This window comes from Elephas maximus, chromosome X, assembly GCF_024166365.1.
Source record: "Elephas maximus indicus isolate mEleMax1 chromosome X, mEleMax1 primary haplotype, whole genome shotgun sequence".
Classification (NCBI taxonomy): domain Eukaryota; kingdom Metazoa; phylum Chordata; class Mammalia; order Proboscidea; family Elephantidae; genus Elephas; species Elephas maximus.
The window spans coordinates 161,254,498-161,273,839 of NC_064846.1; the positions used below are offsets into that span (position 1 = coordinate 161,254,498).

Here is a 19,342-nt window from a genome sequence, read left to right on the forward strand (position 1 = left end):
CCTGGGTGCAGACTATTAAAAAACAAAAAACCTGTCTTTAAAAAAAATCAGTTTTAAAAGTTACATGTATATCTAAAGGAATTAACTGGAATTTTAGAAATATATTGAGGAACCTCAGTGGAATTGTCCATAGCTTTACTATCTCTTTTTTGAAAAATCTGTTGATGTGTAGAAACTTGTTTTAAAAGTAAGATGTCCATTTCCTTTGTTGATTTCTTCTGATTATAAAGTCAACTTTATTGTAGAGAATCTAACCAATACTGTGAAGCCTAATGAAGAAAATAATTTCGCCACTCAGAGATACCCACTAGAAATAACAATTCGTGTGTTTCCTTCCTTTCTCAGGGTTACGATTGTGCTCGTTTTCTGCTTTAAATCCTTTTTCCCCCTTTAGCATTATTTTAAAAGCTTTTCTCACATCAGTAAATGTTCTTTGAGAAGGTATTTCTCACTGACTATATACCGTTCCATCATACGGAAATATCGTGGTTTATTTAAACCAATTCCCTTTTGTTTGGTAGTTTCTAATGTTCTTCCCCTCCCCCTCCAGCTCCCCCTCGCCGCCCCCCAGCTCCAGTTGAGAGTGTTAGGTAGAGCTGGAGTGACTCCAAGCCCAGCCCCATATTTTATGGATGAGGAAACAGGCAAAAGAGAAGGTGTATCTCGCCTGGTCTTACCTCTGGCTAGTGACAGAGCCAAATTGGAACCTACATCGTCTGATGGCTGGTTTAGAACAATTTTCGCACCACCACATCCCCCTCATGCTAGCTAATGGCTTTATTCTGCCTTGGTCTATTCGAAACAAGTCTATTAAGTCCCAAGTTAGGGTGCAGTGTAAACATGATCTGTGAGTTAATACTGTAGGATTATACTTGTTCTTTTTCAGGCCAGTCTTAAGAAATAAGAAAGCCCGTTTAGAGACCATAAATTTTACGTAATGTGGTGTTTTTTGTGTTTATTTAAAATGGTTTGCCGGGTTGATACTGCACAGCTAGTTTGTGGTTATCTAATTCACGTTTGTGAGACTCGTTTTGAATTTAATTTGCTTCATGATAACATTTACTTTTGCATTGTATTTCTACATTAGCATCATAAAAATTAATATTACGTTTTAGAGAACAAGTTTGGGAATTATGATCACCACAGTGCAGCTGTATAACACCAAAAACATCATTTAAAAGTTAAAAGCACATCACAGAACACGTGGTAGCATGGGCCAGCCAGGTGGCCACATTTCTTGAAAGAGAAGAAATTTAATAAAATTGATCTATTAAATTGCAAGTACTAGAAATAAGACTGCGTGTGTATATGTAGGCATGTTTATCTATGTATATATATCAAAGCTTCATACCAAATAATTAATTTCTTAGCTAACTTGTAATGATTAGGCATATAAAATATTTAATACAATTTTTCCAGATAAAATATGTTTTTTAAACAATTCATAACTTTATAAGGTAATTTTCTCTAGAAACTATTTAATGTAGTGTTCGACCTAAACTTTCTCTTTGCTTATTCTTAGGTTTTATTGTTATAACCATTGACAGTGATGACGATGATGTTGTGATTATAGAAGATTCGGAAACGGAAGATTCTGGGAATGGAATTTCCACTGATAATACGTTGGCCATACAACCAAATCTTCAAGGTAGTGGTTAAAACTATCAGCAACCATTCCAAAAGTCCTATGGCAAGTTTTAAAAAATTTCCTCCTGTGAGGAATTTTGCCCCCTGGTCCCCATTTCCAGTAAACTGCTTAAATATTCCTGTAACCTTTACGTTACTTAGTTATTGTCAGAGGGCTAGGCTTGGTAGTAATATCACATTTACTGGTGTGTGTGTGTTGTTCTTCCACTTAAGCTTTATCATGTCTCCTTTTCTCTGTGGAGGGTAGCCTCAGAAAGCATTGGGGAGAATACATTCTCTGTCTCTGAAAAATTATTCATATTCGGCAACTATAATTATAGCTGGAGTCCCTGGTTGGTGCAAATGGTTAACGAATTTGGCTGCTAGTGGAGAGGTTGGAAGTGTGAGTCTACCCAGAGGTGCCTTGGAAGAAAGGCCTGGTGATCTACTTCCGAGCAATCACCCACTGAAAACCCTATGACACAGTTCTATTCTGATACACGTAGGGTCGCCATGAGTCTGAGTCGACTCCATGGCAACTTTTTTTTTTGGTAAGAATTATAACTATTTGATGACAAAGCAAAAATGAAAAGCTAAAACTGAATGAACTTAGAGGAAAAACAGCTTGGCTCAAGAGCGAAGTGAGGTGGATAGTCCCGCAACCCGAACTGCTGTAGCTACTTGCCCTTCCGATGGTTACTTCCCAACCATAGTAAAGAAGGAAACATGAGACTGTTTGCCTCCTCACTGTAGAGTGCAAAGAGGCCTTAACCCCCAGAGCTTTTCTTCAGTAGCTTTATGAAAATTCGTTCGTTGCCCTTTGCTTAGAGAATTGGGTTTCCTACTCCTTAAAACACTGAAATGTTGTTGCTTAGGTTGGAAGGCTGCAAACTGTTTCTGTAAAGGGCCAGATAGTAAATAATTCAGGCCTTGCCCACCGTCCAGTCTCTGTGGAAATGACTAAATCCTGCCGTTGGAGCACGAAAGCAGCCAGTATATAAACACATGGGTGGTTTTGTTTCAGTAAAACTTTATGGACACTGGAATCTGAGTTTCCCATGTCACAAAAGTTTTTTCTTTTGTTTTGTTCCCAATGATTTTAAAATGTTAAAAAAAAAAGCTCATTATAAAACCCTCATTCTTTAGCTTTTAGACTATACCACAAACAAAAAAACTCAGGCATTTGGGCGGATTTGTCCTCTGGCTATAGTTTGCTTACATGTGGTCTAACTGATGCCATAAAGCCATTTGATAATATTTATTGTCTGTTCTGGACTTAAAATTATATGCAGGACCAGCAGAGGGCGTGTGCGCGTGCGTGCATGCGTGTGTGTATTAGCTCATTTAGTATTCATCCAGCTGACTCCAATAGCTCTCCTTAGTGGCGGAGGGGGGGGGACTATCCAATAGCTCTCCTTAGTAGGGGGGAACTAGAGGGGAATTTTCAAATGTGAATACTTTGACCCATTGTTTCTACTGTAGGAATTTGTCCCATAAAAATACTTGCAGACAACAGAAAACCCCTGAGGGAGCAGGAGATCAGTGGGATGCAGACCCCAAATTCTCACAAAAAGACCAGACTTAATGGTCTGACTGAGACTAGAGGAATCCTGGCGGTCATGGTCCCCAAACCTTCTATTGGCCCAGGACAGGAACCATTCCCGAAGACAACTCATCAGACATGGAAGGGACTGGACAGTGGGTACGAGAGAGATGCTGATGAAGAGTGAGCTATTTGTATCAGGTGGACACTTGAGACTGTGTTGGCATCTCCTGTCTGGAGGGGTGATGGGAGGGTAGAGAGGGTTGGAAGCTGGCAAAATTGTCACGAAAGGATAGACTGGAAGGGCTGACTCATTAGGGGGAGAGCAAATGGGAGTATGGAGTAAGGTGTATATAAACTTATATGTGACAGACTGATGATTTGTAAACGTTCACTTGAAGCTCAATAAAAATTAAAAAAAAATCCATCTGGCGTTATCTTAAACAGTTAGAAATAGAACTACCATACAACCCAGAAATCCCACTCCTTGGAATATACCCTAAAGATACAAGAGCCTTCACACAAACAGATATATGCACACCCATGTTTATTGCAGCTCTGTTTACAATAGCAAAAACCTGGAAGCAACCAAGATGTCCATCAACGGACGAATGGGTAAATAAATTGTGGTATATTCACACAATGGAATACTACGCATCGATAAAGAACAGTGACGAATCTCTGAAACATTTCATAACATGGAGGAATCTGGAAGGCATTATGCTGAGCGAAATGAGTCAGTTGCAAAAGGACAAATATTGTATAAGACCACTATTATAAGATCTTGAGAAACAGAAAAAACGGAGAAGAACACATACTTATGTGGTTACAAAGGGGGGAGGGAGGGAGGGAGGGAGAGGGCTTTTTATTGATCAATCTGTAGATAAGAACTGCTTTGGGTGAAGGGAAAGACAACACTCAAAACAAGGAAGGTCAGCCTAATTGGACTGGATTAAAAGTAAAGAGGTTTCCGGGATTAAATGAAAGCTTCAAAGGTCAGCGAAGCAGGGGCTGGGGTCTGGGGAACTTGGTTTGAGGGGACTTCTAAGTCAACGGGCAAAACAATTCTATTATGAAAACATTCCGCATCCCACTTTGAATTGTGGTGCCTGGGGTCCTAAATGCCAACAAGCGGCCATCTAAAATACATTAATTGGTCTCAACCCACCTGGAGCAAAGGCAAAGGAAGAACACCAAGGTCACACGACAACTAAGAACCCAAGAGACAGAAAGGGCCACATGAACCAGAGACCTACATTATCCTGAGACCAGAAGAACTAGTTGGTGCCCGGCCACAATCGATGTCTGTCCTGTCAGGGAGCACAACAGACAACTCCTGAGGGAGCAGGAGACCAGTGGGATACAGACCCCAAATTCTCACTAAAAGACCACACCTAATGGTATGATTGCGACTAGAGGAATCCCAGAGACAATGCTCCCCAGAACTTCTGATGGCACAGGACAGGAACCATCCCTGAAGACAAATCATCAGGCATGAAAAGGACTGGTCAGTTGGGGGGAGAGAGATGCTGATGAAGAGTGAGCTAATTAAATCAGGTGGACACGGGAGAGTGTGTAGGCAACTCTTGACTGGAGGGGGGATGGGAAGATAGAGAGAGAGGGAAGATGGCAAAATTGGCACGAAACGAGAGACTGTAAGGGCTGACTCAATAGGGGGAGAGCAAGTGGGAGAAGGGAGTAAGATGTATGTAAACCTACATGTGACGGACTGATTGGAATGGTAAATGTTCACTTGAAGCTTAATAAAAAAAAAAATACTTGCAGAAATGCAAGGCTGTTGTGCAGTGTTTTCTGTATGAGCAAAACTTTAAGAAGTAACTTGAATATCCATGAATTGGGGACTAGTTACGATAAATCATGGCCTATCATGATGCATGATAAGAAACTAAGAGGTTGTTAAGATGACTGCAGTATATCTAAAGGTGGTTGTTGTTGTGTGCTGTGAAGTTGAACTGTCCTATAGGGTTTTCTTGGCTGTAATCTTTATGGAAGCAGATTGCCAGGTCTTTTCTTCTGCAGAGCAGCTGGGTGGATTCGAATTGCCAGCCTTCTGATTAGCAGCTGAGCACTTGTCATGGATTGAATTGTGTCCCCGCAAAATATTTGTCAACTTAGCTGGGCCATGATTCTCAGTATTGGGTGATCGTCCACCATTTTGTGTGATCGTCCACCATTTTGTGTGATCGTCCACCATTTTATGTGATTTTCGTATGTGTTGTAAATCGTATCACTGTGATGTAATAAGATGGATTAGCGGCAGTTATATTGATGAGGTCTACAAGGTTAGATAGTGTCATAAGCCAATCTCTTGAGATATAAAAGAGAAGTGAGCAGAGAGACACGGGGACCTCATACCACAAGAAGGCAGTGCTGGGAGCAGAGCGCATCCTTTGGACCTGAGGTTCCTGTGCTGGGAGATGCTCCCAGACCAAGGGAAGACTGAGGCATCACAAGGACCTTCCTCCAGAGCCAACAGTGAGAGAAAGCCTTCCCCTGGAGCTGGCACCCTGAATTTGGACTTCTAGCCTACTGGACTGTGAGAGAGTAAATTTCTCTTTGTTAAAGTCATTCACTTGTGGTATTTTCTGTTATAGCAGCATTAGATGACTAGGACAGCGCTTAACCATTGTGCCACCAAAGCTCCCTTATCTAAAGGTGTTGGTAGAAAGACGAATACACGTTCAGTAAAAATAGGTTGCAGAACAGTATAGTCTGATCCCTTTTATCTACCTAATTGGAAAAACTCAGAATAGGAGATTTCAGGAAAAGTGGCTCAGTAATTAAAACAAAATTTTAATATAGTAAAATATATATAACAAAATTTGTCATTTTTACCATTTTTGAAGTATACAATTCAGTGGCATTAATTACATTCACAATGTTATACAACCATCACCACTATTTCTAAAATCTTGCCACCACCCCAAACAAGAATCTCTGTAGCCATTAAGCAATAACTCTCCATTCCTCCTTACCCCTAGTCCCTGGTAACCTCTAGCCTACTTTCTGTCTCTGTGAATTTGCTTATTCTAGATATTTCATGTAAGTGAAGCCACACAATATTTGTCTTTTTCTATTTGGCTTATTTCACTTGGCATAATGTTTTCAAAGTTCATCCATGTAGCATGTACTTCATTCCTTTTTATGGTGGAATAATACTTCATTATCTATGTATATATGGTTCCCTGGTGGCGCAGTGGTTAAGAGTTCAGCTGCTAACCAAAAGGTCGGCATTTCGAATCCAGCAGCTGCTCCTTGGAAACCCTGTGGGGCAGTTCTACTTTGTCCTGTAGGGTCACTGAGTCGGAGTTGACTCGACGGCAACGGGTATGTGCGTGTGTGTATACATATATATTGTTTATCCATTCATCTGTTGGTGGACATTTGAGTTGCTTACACTTTTTGGTTCTTGTGAATAATGCTGCAGTGAACATCGACATACAAATACTTGAGTCCTTATTTTCAATTCTTTTGGATATATACCCTGGAGTGGAATTGCTAGGCCATACGGTAATTCTGTGCTTCACTTTTTGAGGAATTGCCTAACTATATTCCACAGTGGCTGCTCCATTTTACATTCACACCAGCGATGAATGAGGGTTCAAATTTTTCCACGTCCTTGCCAACATTTGTTATTTTCCTTTTTTAATTTTAGCCATCCTAATAGATGTGAAGTAGTATCTCATTGTGATTGTGATTTGCATCTCCTTAATAATCAATGAGGAAACCCTGGTGGCATAGTGGTTAAGAGCTACAGCTGATAACCAGAAGGTTGGCAGTTCAAATCCACCAGGCACTCCTTGGAAACCGTATGGGGCAGTTCTACTCTGTCCTATAGGGTTGCTATGAGTTGGAATCAACTCGACAGCAATGGGTTGGGTTTTTTTTTTTAAATAATCAATGATGTTGAACGTTTTTATATGTGCTGTTGGCCATTTGTATATCTCATTTGGAGAAATGTCTATTCAAGTCCTTTGCCCATTTTCAATATTGGGCTATTTGTCTTTTTGCTATTGTATTGTAAGAGTTCTTGATAGATTAAACCCTCATCAAATACGTGATTTGCGAATATTCCATTCTGTAGGTTGTGTTTTCACTTTTTTGATAATGTCCTTTGCTGCACAAAAATCTTTGATTTTGATGAAGTCCAGTTTATCTATTTTGTCTTTTGTTGCTCATGCTTTTGGTGCCATATCCAAGGATCCATTGTGAAAAACAAGGCCTTGAAGATTTATCCCTTGAAGTTTTACGTCTAAGAGTGATATGGTTTTAGCTCTTATATTTAGGTGATTGAATCCGTTTTGAGCTAACTTCCATATATGATGTGAGGTATCGGTCCAACTTCATTCTTTTACATAGGGAAATCCAGTTGTCCCAGAACCATTTGTTGAAGAGACTGCCCCCCCCCCACAATTAATAGACTTAGCTCTCCTATTAAACATCAATTGACTGTAGATGTATGGGTTTATATCTGGACTCTGAATTCTGTTCCATTGGTCTGTATGTCTTTCCTGTGCTGGTACTACACTGTTTTGATTACTGTAGCTTTGTAGTAAGTTTTGAAATCAGAAAGTGTGAGTCTTTCAACTTTGTTCTTTTTCAAGATTGTTTTGGCTATTCAGGGCCCCTTGCAATTCCATGAGAATTTGGAGGGTTGGCTTTTCCAATTCTGCAAAAAAAAAGGCTGTTGGAATTTTAATAGGAATTGCGTGGAATCTGTAGATTGCTTTGGGAGAGTTTGACATCTTAACAATATGAAGTCTTTTCTCACATGAACACTGGGTAGTTTTTTTAAATTATAAGAATGGTTTTTTCATATACTAGCATTTAGAAAATATATAGAAAAAAAGACCCATATGATAATGACTATAAAAAATGTTAAAAATGCCAAGAAATAAACTAATAAGAGATAGCGCAACCTTCATGAAAGAAGCAAATACTTTACTGAGGATCGTAAAATAAAGCTGGAGTACGTAGAGAGCTACAAATTGTTCCTGGATGTGAAAAAACACTCTAGAAGAGCTAACACTAACGTCATAAACCCTTGGGAAAATCTAGTTAAGGTTCAGGTAGCGATTTACCATATCAAACACTATTGTTGATGGTGTTGTTAGTTGCCTTGGAGTCAATTCCGACTCATGGCGACCCCACGTGTGCGCAGTGGAACTGCTCCATGGGGTTTTCAAGGCTGTGACCTTTTCGGAAGCAGATTGTCAGGCCTGTTTCCTGAAGTGCCTCTGGGTGGGTTCGAATCACCAGCCTTTTGGCTAGTAGTCAAATGCTTAACTATTTGTGCCACCCGGGGACCGTATCAAACACTAAAACATTTTTAAGGTACAATTATTGAACTGTAGCTCAGCTGCTACCCAGAAGGTCGGCAGTTCAAATCCACCAGCCGCTCCTTGAAAACCCTATCAGGCAGTTCTGCTCTGCCCTGTAGGGTTCCTGAGTTGGAGTCAACTCGATGGCACCGAGTTTGGTTTGTCTATTCTTTTAGTTTTGTGATAGGGAGCCCGATTTAACGTAATAGAAAGCTCAGAAACAGAACAAATACTTTAGAGCTAATATACTATAGTATATTAATATGGAAAAGACGAAAAGTAAATCATGCTGGGATAAATGGTTAACTATCGGAGGAAGAAAGCCTGTTAGATTTCACCTCACATCGCACACTTACATTTTTCAAGATGGATTCAAAAACTAAATAGCTGATCAATGAAAGTGTGGAAAAACTAGGGAAAATATTTGAATGCTTTTCTAATCCTGCTGAAGGACTGCGCATGGCAGCAGTTTAAGAAATCACAAAAATTACTAATAAATTTGATTAAATAAAACAGCCCCTCCTTATCTCAAAAACATCAGACTTTAAAATCACACCAGCAAGTGAGAAAAGTATTTGCTGCAAATAGACATTTTCAGGAAAACACTGAAACTCAAATAGTAGGGACATGAGAAGTGGAAATGACAAATACCATTACACAGAAACAAGAAATCTTAATGGATAGAAAACATCTGGAAAATGTACATACATGGAAATTAAGATGGAATATAAACTTTAAACTTCATCTATCAAATTAGTACTTTTAGTAATGATGGAGAAAAACTATTGCATTGCAGTTCTCTAGGAATGTAAGTGGTAATGCACCCTTTTTTAGACATCTTTACAGTATTGGTGGCACAGTGGTCAAGAGCTCAGCTGCTAACTGAAAGGTCGGCAGTTCAAATCCACCAGCCGCTCCTTGGAAACCCTATGAGGCAGTTCTACTCTGTCGTAGAGGGTCACAGTGAGTCAGGGAATCAACTCGATGGTGATGGGTTTTGCAGTACCTATCAGGAGCCCCCCAAATAGTCATTCTTTGACCCAGTAATTCTCTTAGATGTCCATGATAAGGAACTATTCAGAGATATACGGAAACGTTTACATTTGAAGGTATCTGCATCATTCTAGCAAAATAGTGAAAAATTGGAAACTATAAATGTCCAAAAATTGAAAATAGGTAACATAAGCTGCGGACATTCATACAAAGAAATATTATGCAGTCATTTAAAGTTATTTTAAAAATTATAAATGACATACGAAATTGCTCAGAATATATGTACAGTATGATTCAGACTCTACAAAATATGTACAGAGTAAGAAAAGAGGAGTGTCTTAGTTATTATCTAGTGCTGCTCTAACAGAAATACCACAGGTGAATGGCTAACAAAGAGAAGTTTATTGTCTCACAGTAAGGTAGGCTAAAAGCCCAAATTCAGGGTGTCAGCTCCAGGGGAAGGCTTTCTCTCTCTGTTGGCCTTCTCATCAGTCTTCCCCCAGACTAGGAGCTTCTTTGAGCAGGAACCCTGGGTCCAAAGGACACGCTCTGCTCCTGGCTTCTTGGCCTCTTGGCTTCTCAGGCCTTATGCCTGCAACTCCCGTACTGGGGCAAGTGTTCCAAAGCTCTGTAGCTCCACCGATAAGTGCTCGGAGGCACCTCACTCTGCCAGGAAGCCTCTTGTGCACAGGCACTCAGCTCTGGCTCCGTGGGTTGGCTCCAGTGCTGTCTGGCGCTGGTCTCCTGGTTCTGCTGCTGCCAGTTCTCTGCTGGTGCTGGCCCTCTGTCGTTGCTGCTCCTCTCTCCATTCACAGTTTCAAAGCCACTTCCACATTTTAGGTATCTGTTAGAGCAGCACCCTACTCTTGGTACCAAATTCTGTCTTGGTCATCTAGTGCTGCTGTAACAGAAACAGCACAAGTAGATGGCTTTAACAAAGAGACGTTTACTTCTTCACAGTACAGTAGGCTAAAAGTCTAAATTCAGGGCGTCTGCTCCAGGGGAAGGCTTTCTCTCTGTCAGCTCTGGAGGAAGGTCCTTGTCCTTGATCTTCCCCTGGTGGAGGAGCTTCTCAGGTGCAGGGACCTCGGGCCCAATGGGACATGCTCTGCTCCTGGTGCTGCTCTCTTGGTGGTATGAGGTCCCCCTGCCTCTCTACTAGCTTCTTTCTTTTATATCTCAAGAGATTGCCTCAAGACACAACCCAATCTTGTAGATTGAGTCCTGCCTCACTAACACTGCTGCCCACCCTCCCTCATTAACACCGTAGAGGCAGGATTTACAACATACAGGAAAATCACACAATACCGGGAATGATGGCCCAGCCCAGTTGATATACATGTTTGAATTATGGACATAATTCAGTCCATGACAAGGAGGTACATCAAATGGTTATGATATTTTTACTGTCGTGTACAAAATATGAACAAATCATACGTATACAACTTCAGTAATTTTCAAATTAACACATGTATATAACAAGCACCCATACCGAGAAATAGAGGGTTACAAGCTCCCAGCATCCGCTTCATACCCCCTTCCAAGGTAACCACTATTCTGACTTCTCCCCCCGTAGATTACTTTTGCCTGTTTACGAACTCTCTTTAAATTGAGTTGTACACTAGATATATTCTCTTTTGTGTCCGAATGCTTTTATTCAACGTTCTGTTTGTGAGATTCATGCTTGCTGTGCGTAGCAGTAGTTTGTTTATGCTCACAGCCTGTACTCTTCCTCTATAGGAATGCAGCATGATTTAATTATTCACAGCTTGTGTTAGTTTTATAATCAGAAAATAATAAGCAGTGTTAAAATTTAGTTGACATTACAGCTCAAGTTGGACGTATTTTATAACTTTAAACTTTCACACAGTATTAGTCTGCATTATCTGGCTTGCGAGTTAATTCTCCTGTCTTCTTTATCTCCTTTGGGTTTCTCTCTTTGGGGCCCTGGCTCCTGGGTATCTCTCCTGTGGACTGAGGTGGGAAATGGGAAAGGGCATGAAACTTGCATCACTTAATTTTGCCACTCATTACTGCTCTCGCTCAGGGGCCATAAATGAATTCACTCTTTCATTAATGCACCCCTTTCCCCAACTGTGATGCAAGTCTTCAGATCTCTGATGCAACATAAAGTACGATAGTGTTGGCAATCAGTGTTCTTTTTAATTCCATAGTTTTAGAGTAGAAATAACTCAGGACCAGAACTGAACGTACACAATATTAGGAGATTTTTTGGCTTAAATTTCACCTATGTTTATTTAGGTTTAACATAAGGTTTAACTAAGTTAAGCAATCGTAATATTAGCTGAAATGGGCCTTAGGTATAACCTCGGCCGGTTTTCACCTCGCAGGTGAAGAAGTGGTGTCTGAACTGGTCTGCCCAGTCCACGTAGGTGGTAGGATCCAAATCCAGAATAGACTCCTGACTCTCATTTAGGGGCTTTTCCCAGCGTGCTCGGCCTCCCTATGTAACAAGCCTTTCTGAGCTCCTTTGCAAAAGCAGTAAGGAATCCTGTTCTCTCATTCATTTGCTTCCAGCATTTACCCTATAGAATATAAGTTTCGAAGCATTCATTTCACAATTTGGAATTGTGTTTGATTTTGATGATTCATATTCCTGGTAACGATCGAGATAGCCCCTCGGATTTTTAAAGACCTCTAAATCACTAATGGAAGAATTCCTGTTTTGTCGCTCTCTACTTCTGAGAGCATGTCCGTATTAAGGTTACTAAGATTGCGGGATAAAGATGTGGCAGTCTGTTTCCGTAAAGATTTACAACCCTGGAAACCATGGGGTAGCTCTGCTCCATCGTACAGGGTTGCTGTGAGTCAGAATCTACTTGACAGCAATGAGTAAGGTAGTAAGTGTGTGTAGCAACTTTTCTATACGTTGCTTTTCAGATAACCAAGGAGTTTCACGAAGGGACCGTCGAGCAAATTCAAGAAGAAATTGCCCTGACTCCGTGGATGTGGAGTCTAGCCCAGTGTGCAAAAGGAGACGATCATCTACTCGAAGAGACAATTATATGGTTTGTATATTAACTTTATTCTTTTCGTTCTGCTATATATATTTTTTTTTAATTGAGTTGAATTTTATGTAGTGAAATGCACAGATTTTAAGTATACCATTCATAGTTTTGACAAATATGTATACCCACATCCCTATCAAGGTAAAAAACATTTCCCCCACTCCAGAAAGTTCCCTCATGCCTCTTTCCAGTGAGTCCCCATCCCCACTAACACTGGGGAATTACCATTTTCGTGGTTTTCCCATCATAGATTAGTTTTACCTCTTCTTCGTAGTTAGAATCATACAGCGTGTACTCTTTTGTGTATAGTTTTCTTTTCCTTAGAGTAGCATTTTGAAGATTTCATCTGTTTGTTTCTAGTATCGATATTTCATTCCCATTATTTGCTGAATAGTATTCCATTGTATGACTATCCATACTTAATTATTCATTCTCCTTTTGAATTTTTTTTTTGATAGATGTTTGGGTTGTTTCCAGTTTTGGGCTGTTTAAGGGTAAAGTGTTATGAACATACTTATGGAAGTCTCTCTGTGAACACGTGTTTACATTTAATTGGGGTAAATACCTGGAAGTGGAAATACTAGGTCATGGGGTAGATGAAAATTTAACTTTATGTGCTTGTTAGGTGCCCTCGAGTTGATTTTGACTCATAGCTACCCCATGTGACAGAGTAGAAGTGCCCCACAGGGTTTTCTAGGTGGAGCCCAGGTGGTGTAGTGGCTGAGAGCTGGGCTGCTAACCAAAAGGCTGACAGTTTGAATCCACCAGCCGTTCCTTGGAAATCCTATGGGGCAGTTTTATGCTGTTGTGTAGGGTCTCTGTGAGTCAGAAGCGACTCGATGGCAATAGGTTTTTAAAAAATTTTTACAGGAGTAGATCACCAGGTCTTTCTCTCGTGGAGCCCCTGGGTGGGTTCGAATCACCAACCTTTCTGTTAGCAGCAGAGTGCTTAACCATTGTGCCACAAAGTCTCCTTAAGAAACTGCAAAACAATTTTCCAAAGTGGTCGGACTGTTCTACATTTCCATCATATTCTTCTATGTTTTTTGATCTCCAAAGTTGAATAAAATAGATGATTAATATAATTTAGCCTAACAGACAGCATACTTATTTACTTCTGTAAGGACATGGATATTAATGCCAATTAAGTAGTACAGGAAAGTCCCTTAACTTCCATCAGCCCCAGTGCTTTCATCTGTAGAGATACTGTTAACTGCCTACCAAGAGTCATGGTTTCTGACATAATTATGTGAAAGCTCTTTAAAAAGCATAAAGCACTGTACAAGGGTAAGATGGTGATATTTCATAATTACTAACCTGTTTTACAATTCCATATTATTTTGACTGTGTAGTAAATTTGTAATGCAGGGCTAATTCAGGTAAGATTTTTCTTTTAAGGATTAGGGGAAAGTGAGGTACCCTAGGCATATTTTATTCTCAATCAATCTTCAAAATAACAAACTTTATGAAAATTAAAATATTAAACAATGAAGTTTGTTGAAATTTTTGCTCTAAACCCTGGTGGCATAGCGATTAAAAGTTCGGTTGCTAACCAAAAGGTCGGCAGTTTGAATCCACCAGGTGCTTCTTGGAGACCCTGTGGGGCAGTTCTACTCTGTCCTATAGGGTTGCTATGAGTTGAAACCGACTTGGCGACAATGGGTTTGGTTTTGGGGTTTAATCATAATTCAGGTAATTTTTATCATGTATTTTGAAACAAAGACATAGATAACTACTTGGTATGTTTATATTAAAGTTATTATTATAGTCCATAATTTATTCTTAAAGCGTTATTAAAACTGAAATGTAATGATCATTATTTATACTGTGTTACTCCAAAAAGGGCTCTGAGATGATTTAGAGATTAATTTACTAAGAAAAATAGGTATTAAATGTTTCCTATTTTGTCCACAGAGTGGCACTGTTGGATTATTTGAAAATCAAAAGCCAGCTAACATTTGGTTCTTTGTTCATGGTTGGGAATATTTGCTTTTAAATCAGTTCTGGTGCCAGGTTATTAGAAAACTAGTTTTTTTAACCTGAAGTACAGAGGGGGTTAGGCTTGATGGAAAGTGATGTCTTTAGTGTAGTTGAGTTTATAAGGAGACAATTCTGCAGGTACATGTTTTCATGTAGCCACAGTATTTGCAATGGGCAAAGGTCCTTTGATATCACAAATGGGCCTTTGGACCTTCTTGACCGTGAAATTGAAGTGCTGAAATTTTCTTTCAATCTTTTCAATCTTTGGTTTGTTAATAAATCTTCCTTAGACAAGAACCTGATTGTGAAGAACGTGGAAGTGTCATTAAAAACCAAAAACCCACTGCCATCGAGTCAATTCTGACTCATAGTGGCCCTATAGGACAGAGTAGAACTGCCCCATAGAGTTTCCAGAAGTGCCTGGTGGATTCGAAATGCCGACCTTCTGGTTAGCAGCAGTCACACTTAACCACTACGCCACTAGGGTTTCTGGAAGTGTCCTTAATGAATGTATATCAGACTTTGAATGTATATGCAATATTAATTGCCAATTGCCCCATGTATACACTCTTACCATCATAAGGGAACCCTGGTGGCATAGTGGTTAAGTGCTACGGCTGCTAACCAAAGGGTCAGCAGTTGGAATCCACCAGGCGCTCCTTGGAAACTTTATGGGGCAGTTCTACTCTGTCCTATAGGGTCGCTATGAGTCGGAATCGACTCGACAGCACTGGGTTTGGTTTTAGGTTTTACCATCAAAGAAAAAACAATTTGAATCCTTTTTCAGCCTTCATGTGCTGTGGAGTTACTCTGAACCCATCATGTTCAAGGAAATATTTCTCTCCTGAATTTGTATGCTTCCTTTTATTAGACAATGGGCATGTAATCATTTTGTTTCCCTTTTTTCCTTACATAATAGGAAATTGAGGACAGTTTTGTACTCTACTTCAGTAAAAAAAAACCCTAGCTTTTTTAATTTTTGAAATAATTTTAGATTTCCACAAGAGTTACAAAATATTACAGAGGTTCTCATCTATATCCTTGTCTTAGTTATCTAGTGCTGCTGTAACAGAAATACTACACAAGTGGATGGCTTTAACAAAGAGAAATTTATTGTCTCACAGTAAAGTAGGCTAAAAGTCCAAATTCAGGGTGTTGGCTCCAGGGGAAGGTTTCTCTCTCTGTAGGCCTTCTCATTAATATTCCCCCAGACTAGGAGCTTCTCTGCGCAGGAACCAGGTCCGTAGGACACACTCTGCTCCCGGCACTGCTTTCTTTGTGGTATAAGGTCCCCATCTCTCTGCTCTCTTTTCTGTTTTATATCTCAAGAGATTGCCTGAAGACACAATCCAATCTTGTAGATTGAGTCCTGCCTCACCAACACAACTGCGGCCCATCCTCTGTCATTAACATCATAGAGGCAGGATTTACAACATGTAGGAGAATCGCCCAATACCGGGAATCATGACCCAGCCAAATTGATACACACATTTTTGGGGGGACATAATGCAGTCCATGAGAACCCTTCACACAGCTCTCTTTAATGTTATCCGTATATCTTATAATTATGGTAATTGTACAACGGAGCACAGTTATCAACACCAGGACATCAACATTGGTATGGTGCTATTAACTTACAGTCCTTGTTGGAATATCACCATTTTTTCCCCTAATATCCTTCTGTCCCAGAATCCAGTCCAGGATACCACATTGTATTTAGTTGTCATGTTTCTTTGGTCTCTTCCAGTCTGTGACAGATTCTCAGGGTTTCCTTTGCTTTTATGACCTTAATGTTTTTGATGAGTACTGGTTAGTGGTTTTGTAAAATGCTCTCAATTTTGGTTTGTCTGATATTTTGTCTTGAATAGATTGAGATTCTGCATTTTTGGCGAGAAAATCATGCAAATGATGTTTTGTTAAATCATATCAAGGGGTATATGGTGTCGATATGTCTTATTATTGGTGATGTTAACATTGATCACTTGGTTAACATGGTGTCTTAGTCACCTAGTGCTGCTATAACAGAAATACCACAAGTGGATGGCGTTAACAAAGACAAGTTTATTCTCTTCACGGTCCAGTAGGCTAGAAGTGTGAATTCAGGGTGACGACTCCAGGGGGTGATTTCTCTCTCTGTTGGCTCTGGGAGAAGGTCCTTGTCATCAGCCTTCCCTTGGTCTGGGAGCATCTCAGCACAAGAACCTCAGGTCCAAAGGACATGCTCTGCTCCCGGGACTGCTTTCTTGGTGCTATGAGGTCCCCATGTCTCTCTGCTCCCTCCTCTCTTTTATATCTCAAAACAGATTGGCTTAAGACACTACTTAATCTTGTAGACCTCATCAGTATAACTGCCACTAATCCATCTTATTACATCATGCTGATAGGATTTATAACACATAGGGAGATCACATCAGAAGATAAAATGGTAGACAGTCATACAAGGGAATCATGACCTAGTCAAGTTGACAGATATTTGGGGGGCATACAGTTTAACCCATGACACATGGTACCTTCTGGATTTCTCCATTGTAAGGCTACTGTCTTTGTAGTTGACAAATATCTTGGGTGAGAAGGGAGTACTCTGAAACTGCGGATACACCCTGTTCATCCTCAGCCGTCCACCCACTGAATTAAGTTAGGATCCATTCATGGATTTTACCTGCAGCGATTATTACTGTGGTGTTTGTCTAGTGATGACTCTTGATATCCTTCATTCCTTTTATATTTATTAATTGGAGTTCATTTATAAGGAAGAGGCATCTTTTCTTCCCCTTTATTTATTTATTCAACTATATATATTTCTATCAATATAGGCTCATGGATATGGTGTGAGTTTTAATCCAATAGTAAGATTATTTATTTTATTGATGAGATTCTTTGGCCCTTGGGAGATCCTTCCAGTTGGTGACTATGGCCTTTTGGTGTACTTTATTTTCCAGCTTTAGAAGATATTCCAGGCTTATCTGTATTTTCCTTGTTCAGTGCTGGAATTCACGTTTCTCCAAGGAGCCCTGGCTCCTTTAATTGGAGAATGGTATTTAGAAACCAAGATCTAGATGTTAGGAGTGCTTATTACTGCCGGAGTGTCCTAGATCCTAGGCCCTTTTAGAGGACAGAGCTAGGAAATACATGTATGTATACTAATCTGTACAGATACATAAATCTATATTTCTAGGTCTGTCTTTGTACATATTAAAGGCTATGGGTTCATTCTGATACTCAGTAGCTTTTCTAAACCTGGCTTCTTATATAATAACTCTTTCCTTACTCCGTTTATTAATTGGCTCTTGTCTTTTTCATTCTCACATTAAGGATGCTTTGATTTTTACTTTATCTCTGCTTCAATATAAGACTTCTGAAATCCTTTTAGAACATAGGTGAAAAAACAATTAGAATAAAGTGTTATTTTTCTCTAGTGCTTAATTTGGCTCCTAGTGATGTTAAGCATTAACTACTTATTTTTATAATATTAATAGGAGACCAATGTATCTGAACCTCTCCTACAGTAAAATCATTGAAAACAACTTACGGAAATCCAACACTGTTGTGAGGTATCAAAGTTCTGTCTCTCAAATATGGTTTCCAAAACATTGGCCTAAATTTTCTTTATCCCATGTAATATCAGTATACTATTAATAGAAATTTTGCTGTGTGAAGTTATGTGTTGTTATTACCCAATTGTGGGCCATTAAAAAAAAAAATCCTAGTTAGAACAGTATCCCCAGGTGAAAATTTTGAAATAAAAATAAAGTTTTTGTAGCTTTTTACTTACAAAGTAGTATAATTGATCAAATGTAATTATATCTTTTTCATTTAGACTGGGTCAATAATTGATTTCTCCAACATAATATTTTAAGGAAATTGGCTGATTTGGATGAAATTTAGTATGTGTCTAAACGCATGTCAGGATATCTCAACTGACACAAAATGACAGCCCACAATTTTTTTTTAAGAGTATATATCACGTAGTATTGAGGGGATTAAAAAAAATTCGCATGTTGGAAGAGATTGATAGAGGTATGTGATTACCAGGGATCTGGGGAACTGCATACCCCAGAGGTAATGAACAGTTTATTAAAAACATGTTTGTTAACATATAATGCTTCTTGAATAAACTACTTTGAAAAGTAAAAATGCTTACATGACTGTCACGATTACCCTGAGAAAGGAAGTAGAATGATTAAAGGAACATGTATCTTCTGTTCTGAGGGAAGGATGTACAGAGTAGTGTCTTGGAGAGGGCTCTGACTTTGAGCAGGGCTATCCCTGGCCTGCCTGATAACATACCTAAGCATCCATGATGACCTAGATTTACACTGATCTGCCAGGGTCCTCTAAGCAATTGTGCAAGATTTGCTGGACGATAAGGAACGCCCAGTTTCCAAAGTTATACTGCTGAAATGAGCCATAAGGAATCCTCTCCATGTCTCCTGATAAGCTGGCTCTCCTTTCTTCACCTCTTGCCATTACCATTCCAGACCACATGGTGTATCACTTCAAACTTTTTTTTTCTTTTTAACAGTTAACCTTGCCCAGCATCCTTGTTAGTAAAACTCCAGCTCTGGATCATTCCACCTCTTCTTGTCCAGCCCTGTTGGATCCTTCAGCACCTCTCTATCAGCTCCCTTGCCCATCCATCACTGGCTTCACTAGCTTCAGACCTCTTATTCTTTACCTCTTATTTCATGGAGAAAATGTACGGTAGGGAGCAGTAACAACCTTCAAGCCTTGATTCCTCTCCCCACAGCCAACCAGCTTGCCTGACTCTGCCCCTCTTCTGACCTCCATCTAAGGCTAACATGTTCACTGGTTTCTGCACCTGACCTTCT

General features: G+C 39.7%; 1 protein-coding gene across 1 annotated transcript in view; it reads left to right on the forward strand.

Annotated features, from left to right (window-relative positions):
• The first annotated feature begins 840 nt into the window (after positions 1–840).
• Positions 841–19,342, forward strand: part of BEND2 (BEN domain containing 2) — a 77,800-nt gene continuing 59,298 nt past the window's right edge. The window contains exons 1-2 of the mRNA XM_049871565.1: positions 841–847; positions 1,523–1,648. Coding sequence (XP_049727522.1) covers positions 841–847; positions 1,523–1,648 — 133 coding nt within the window. The remainder of the gene's footprint in view (positions 848–1,522; positions 1,649–19,342) is intronic.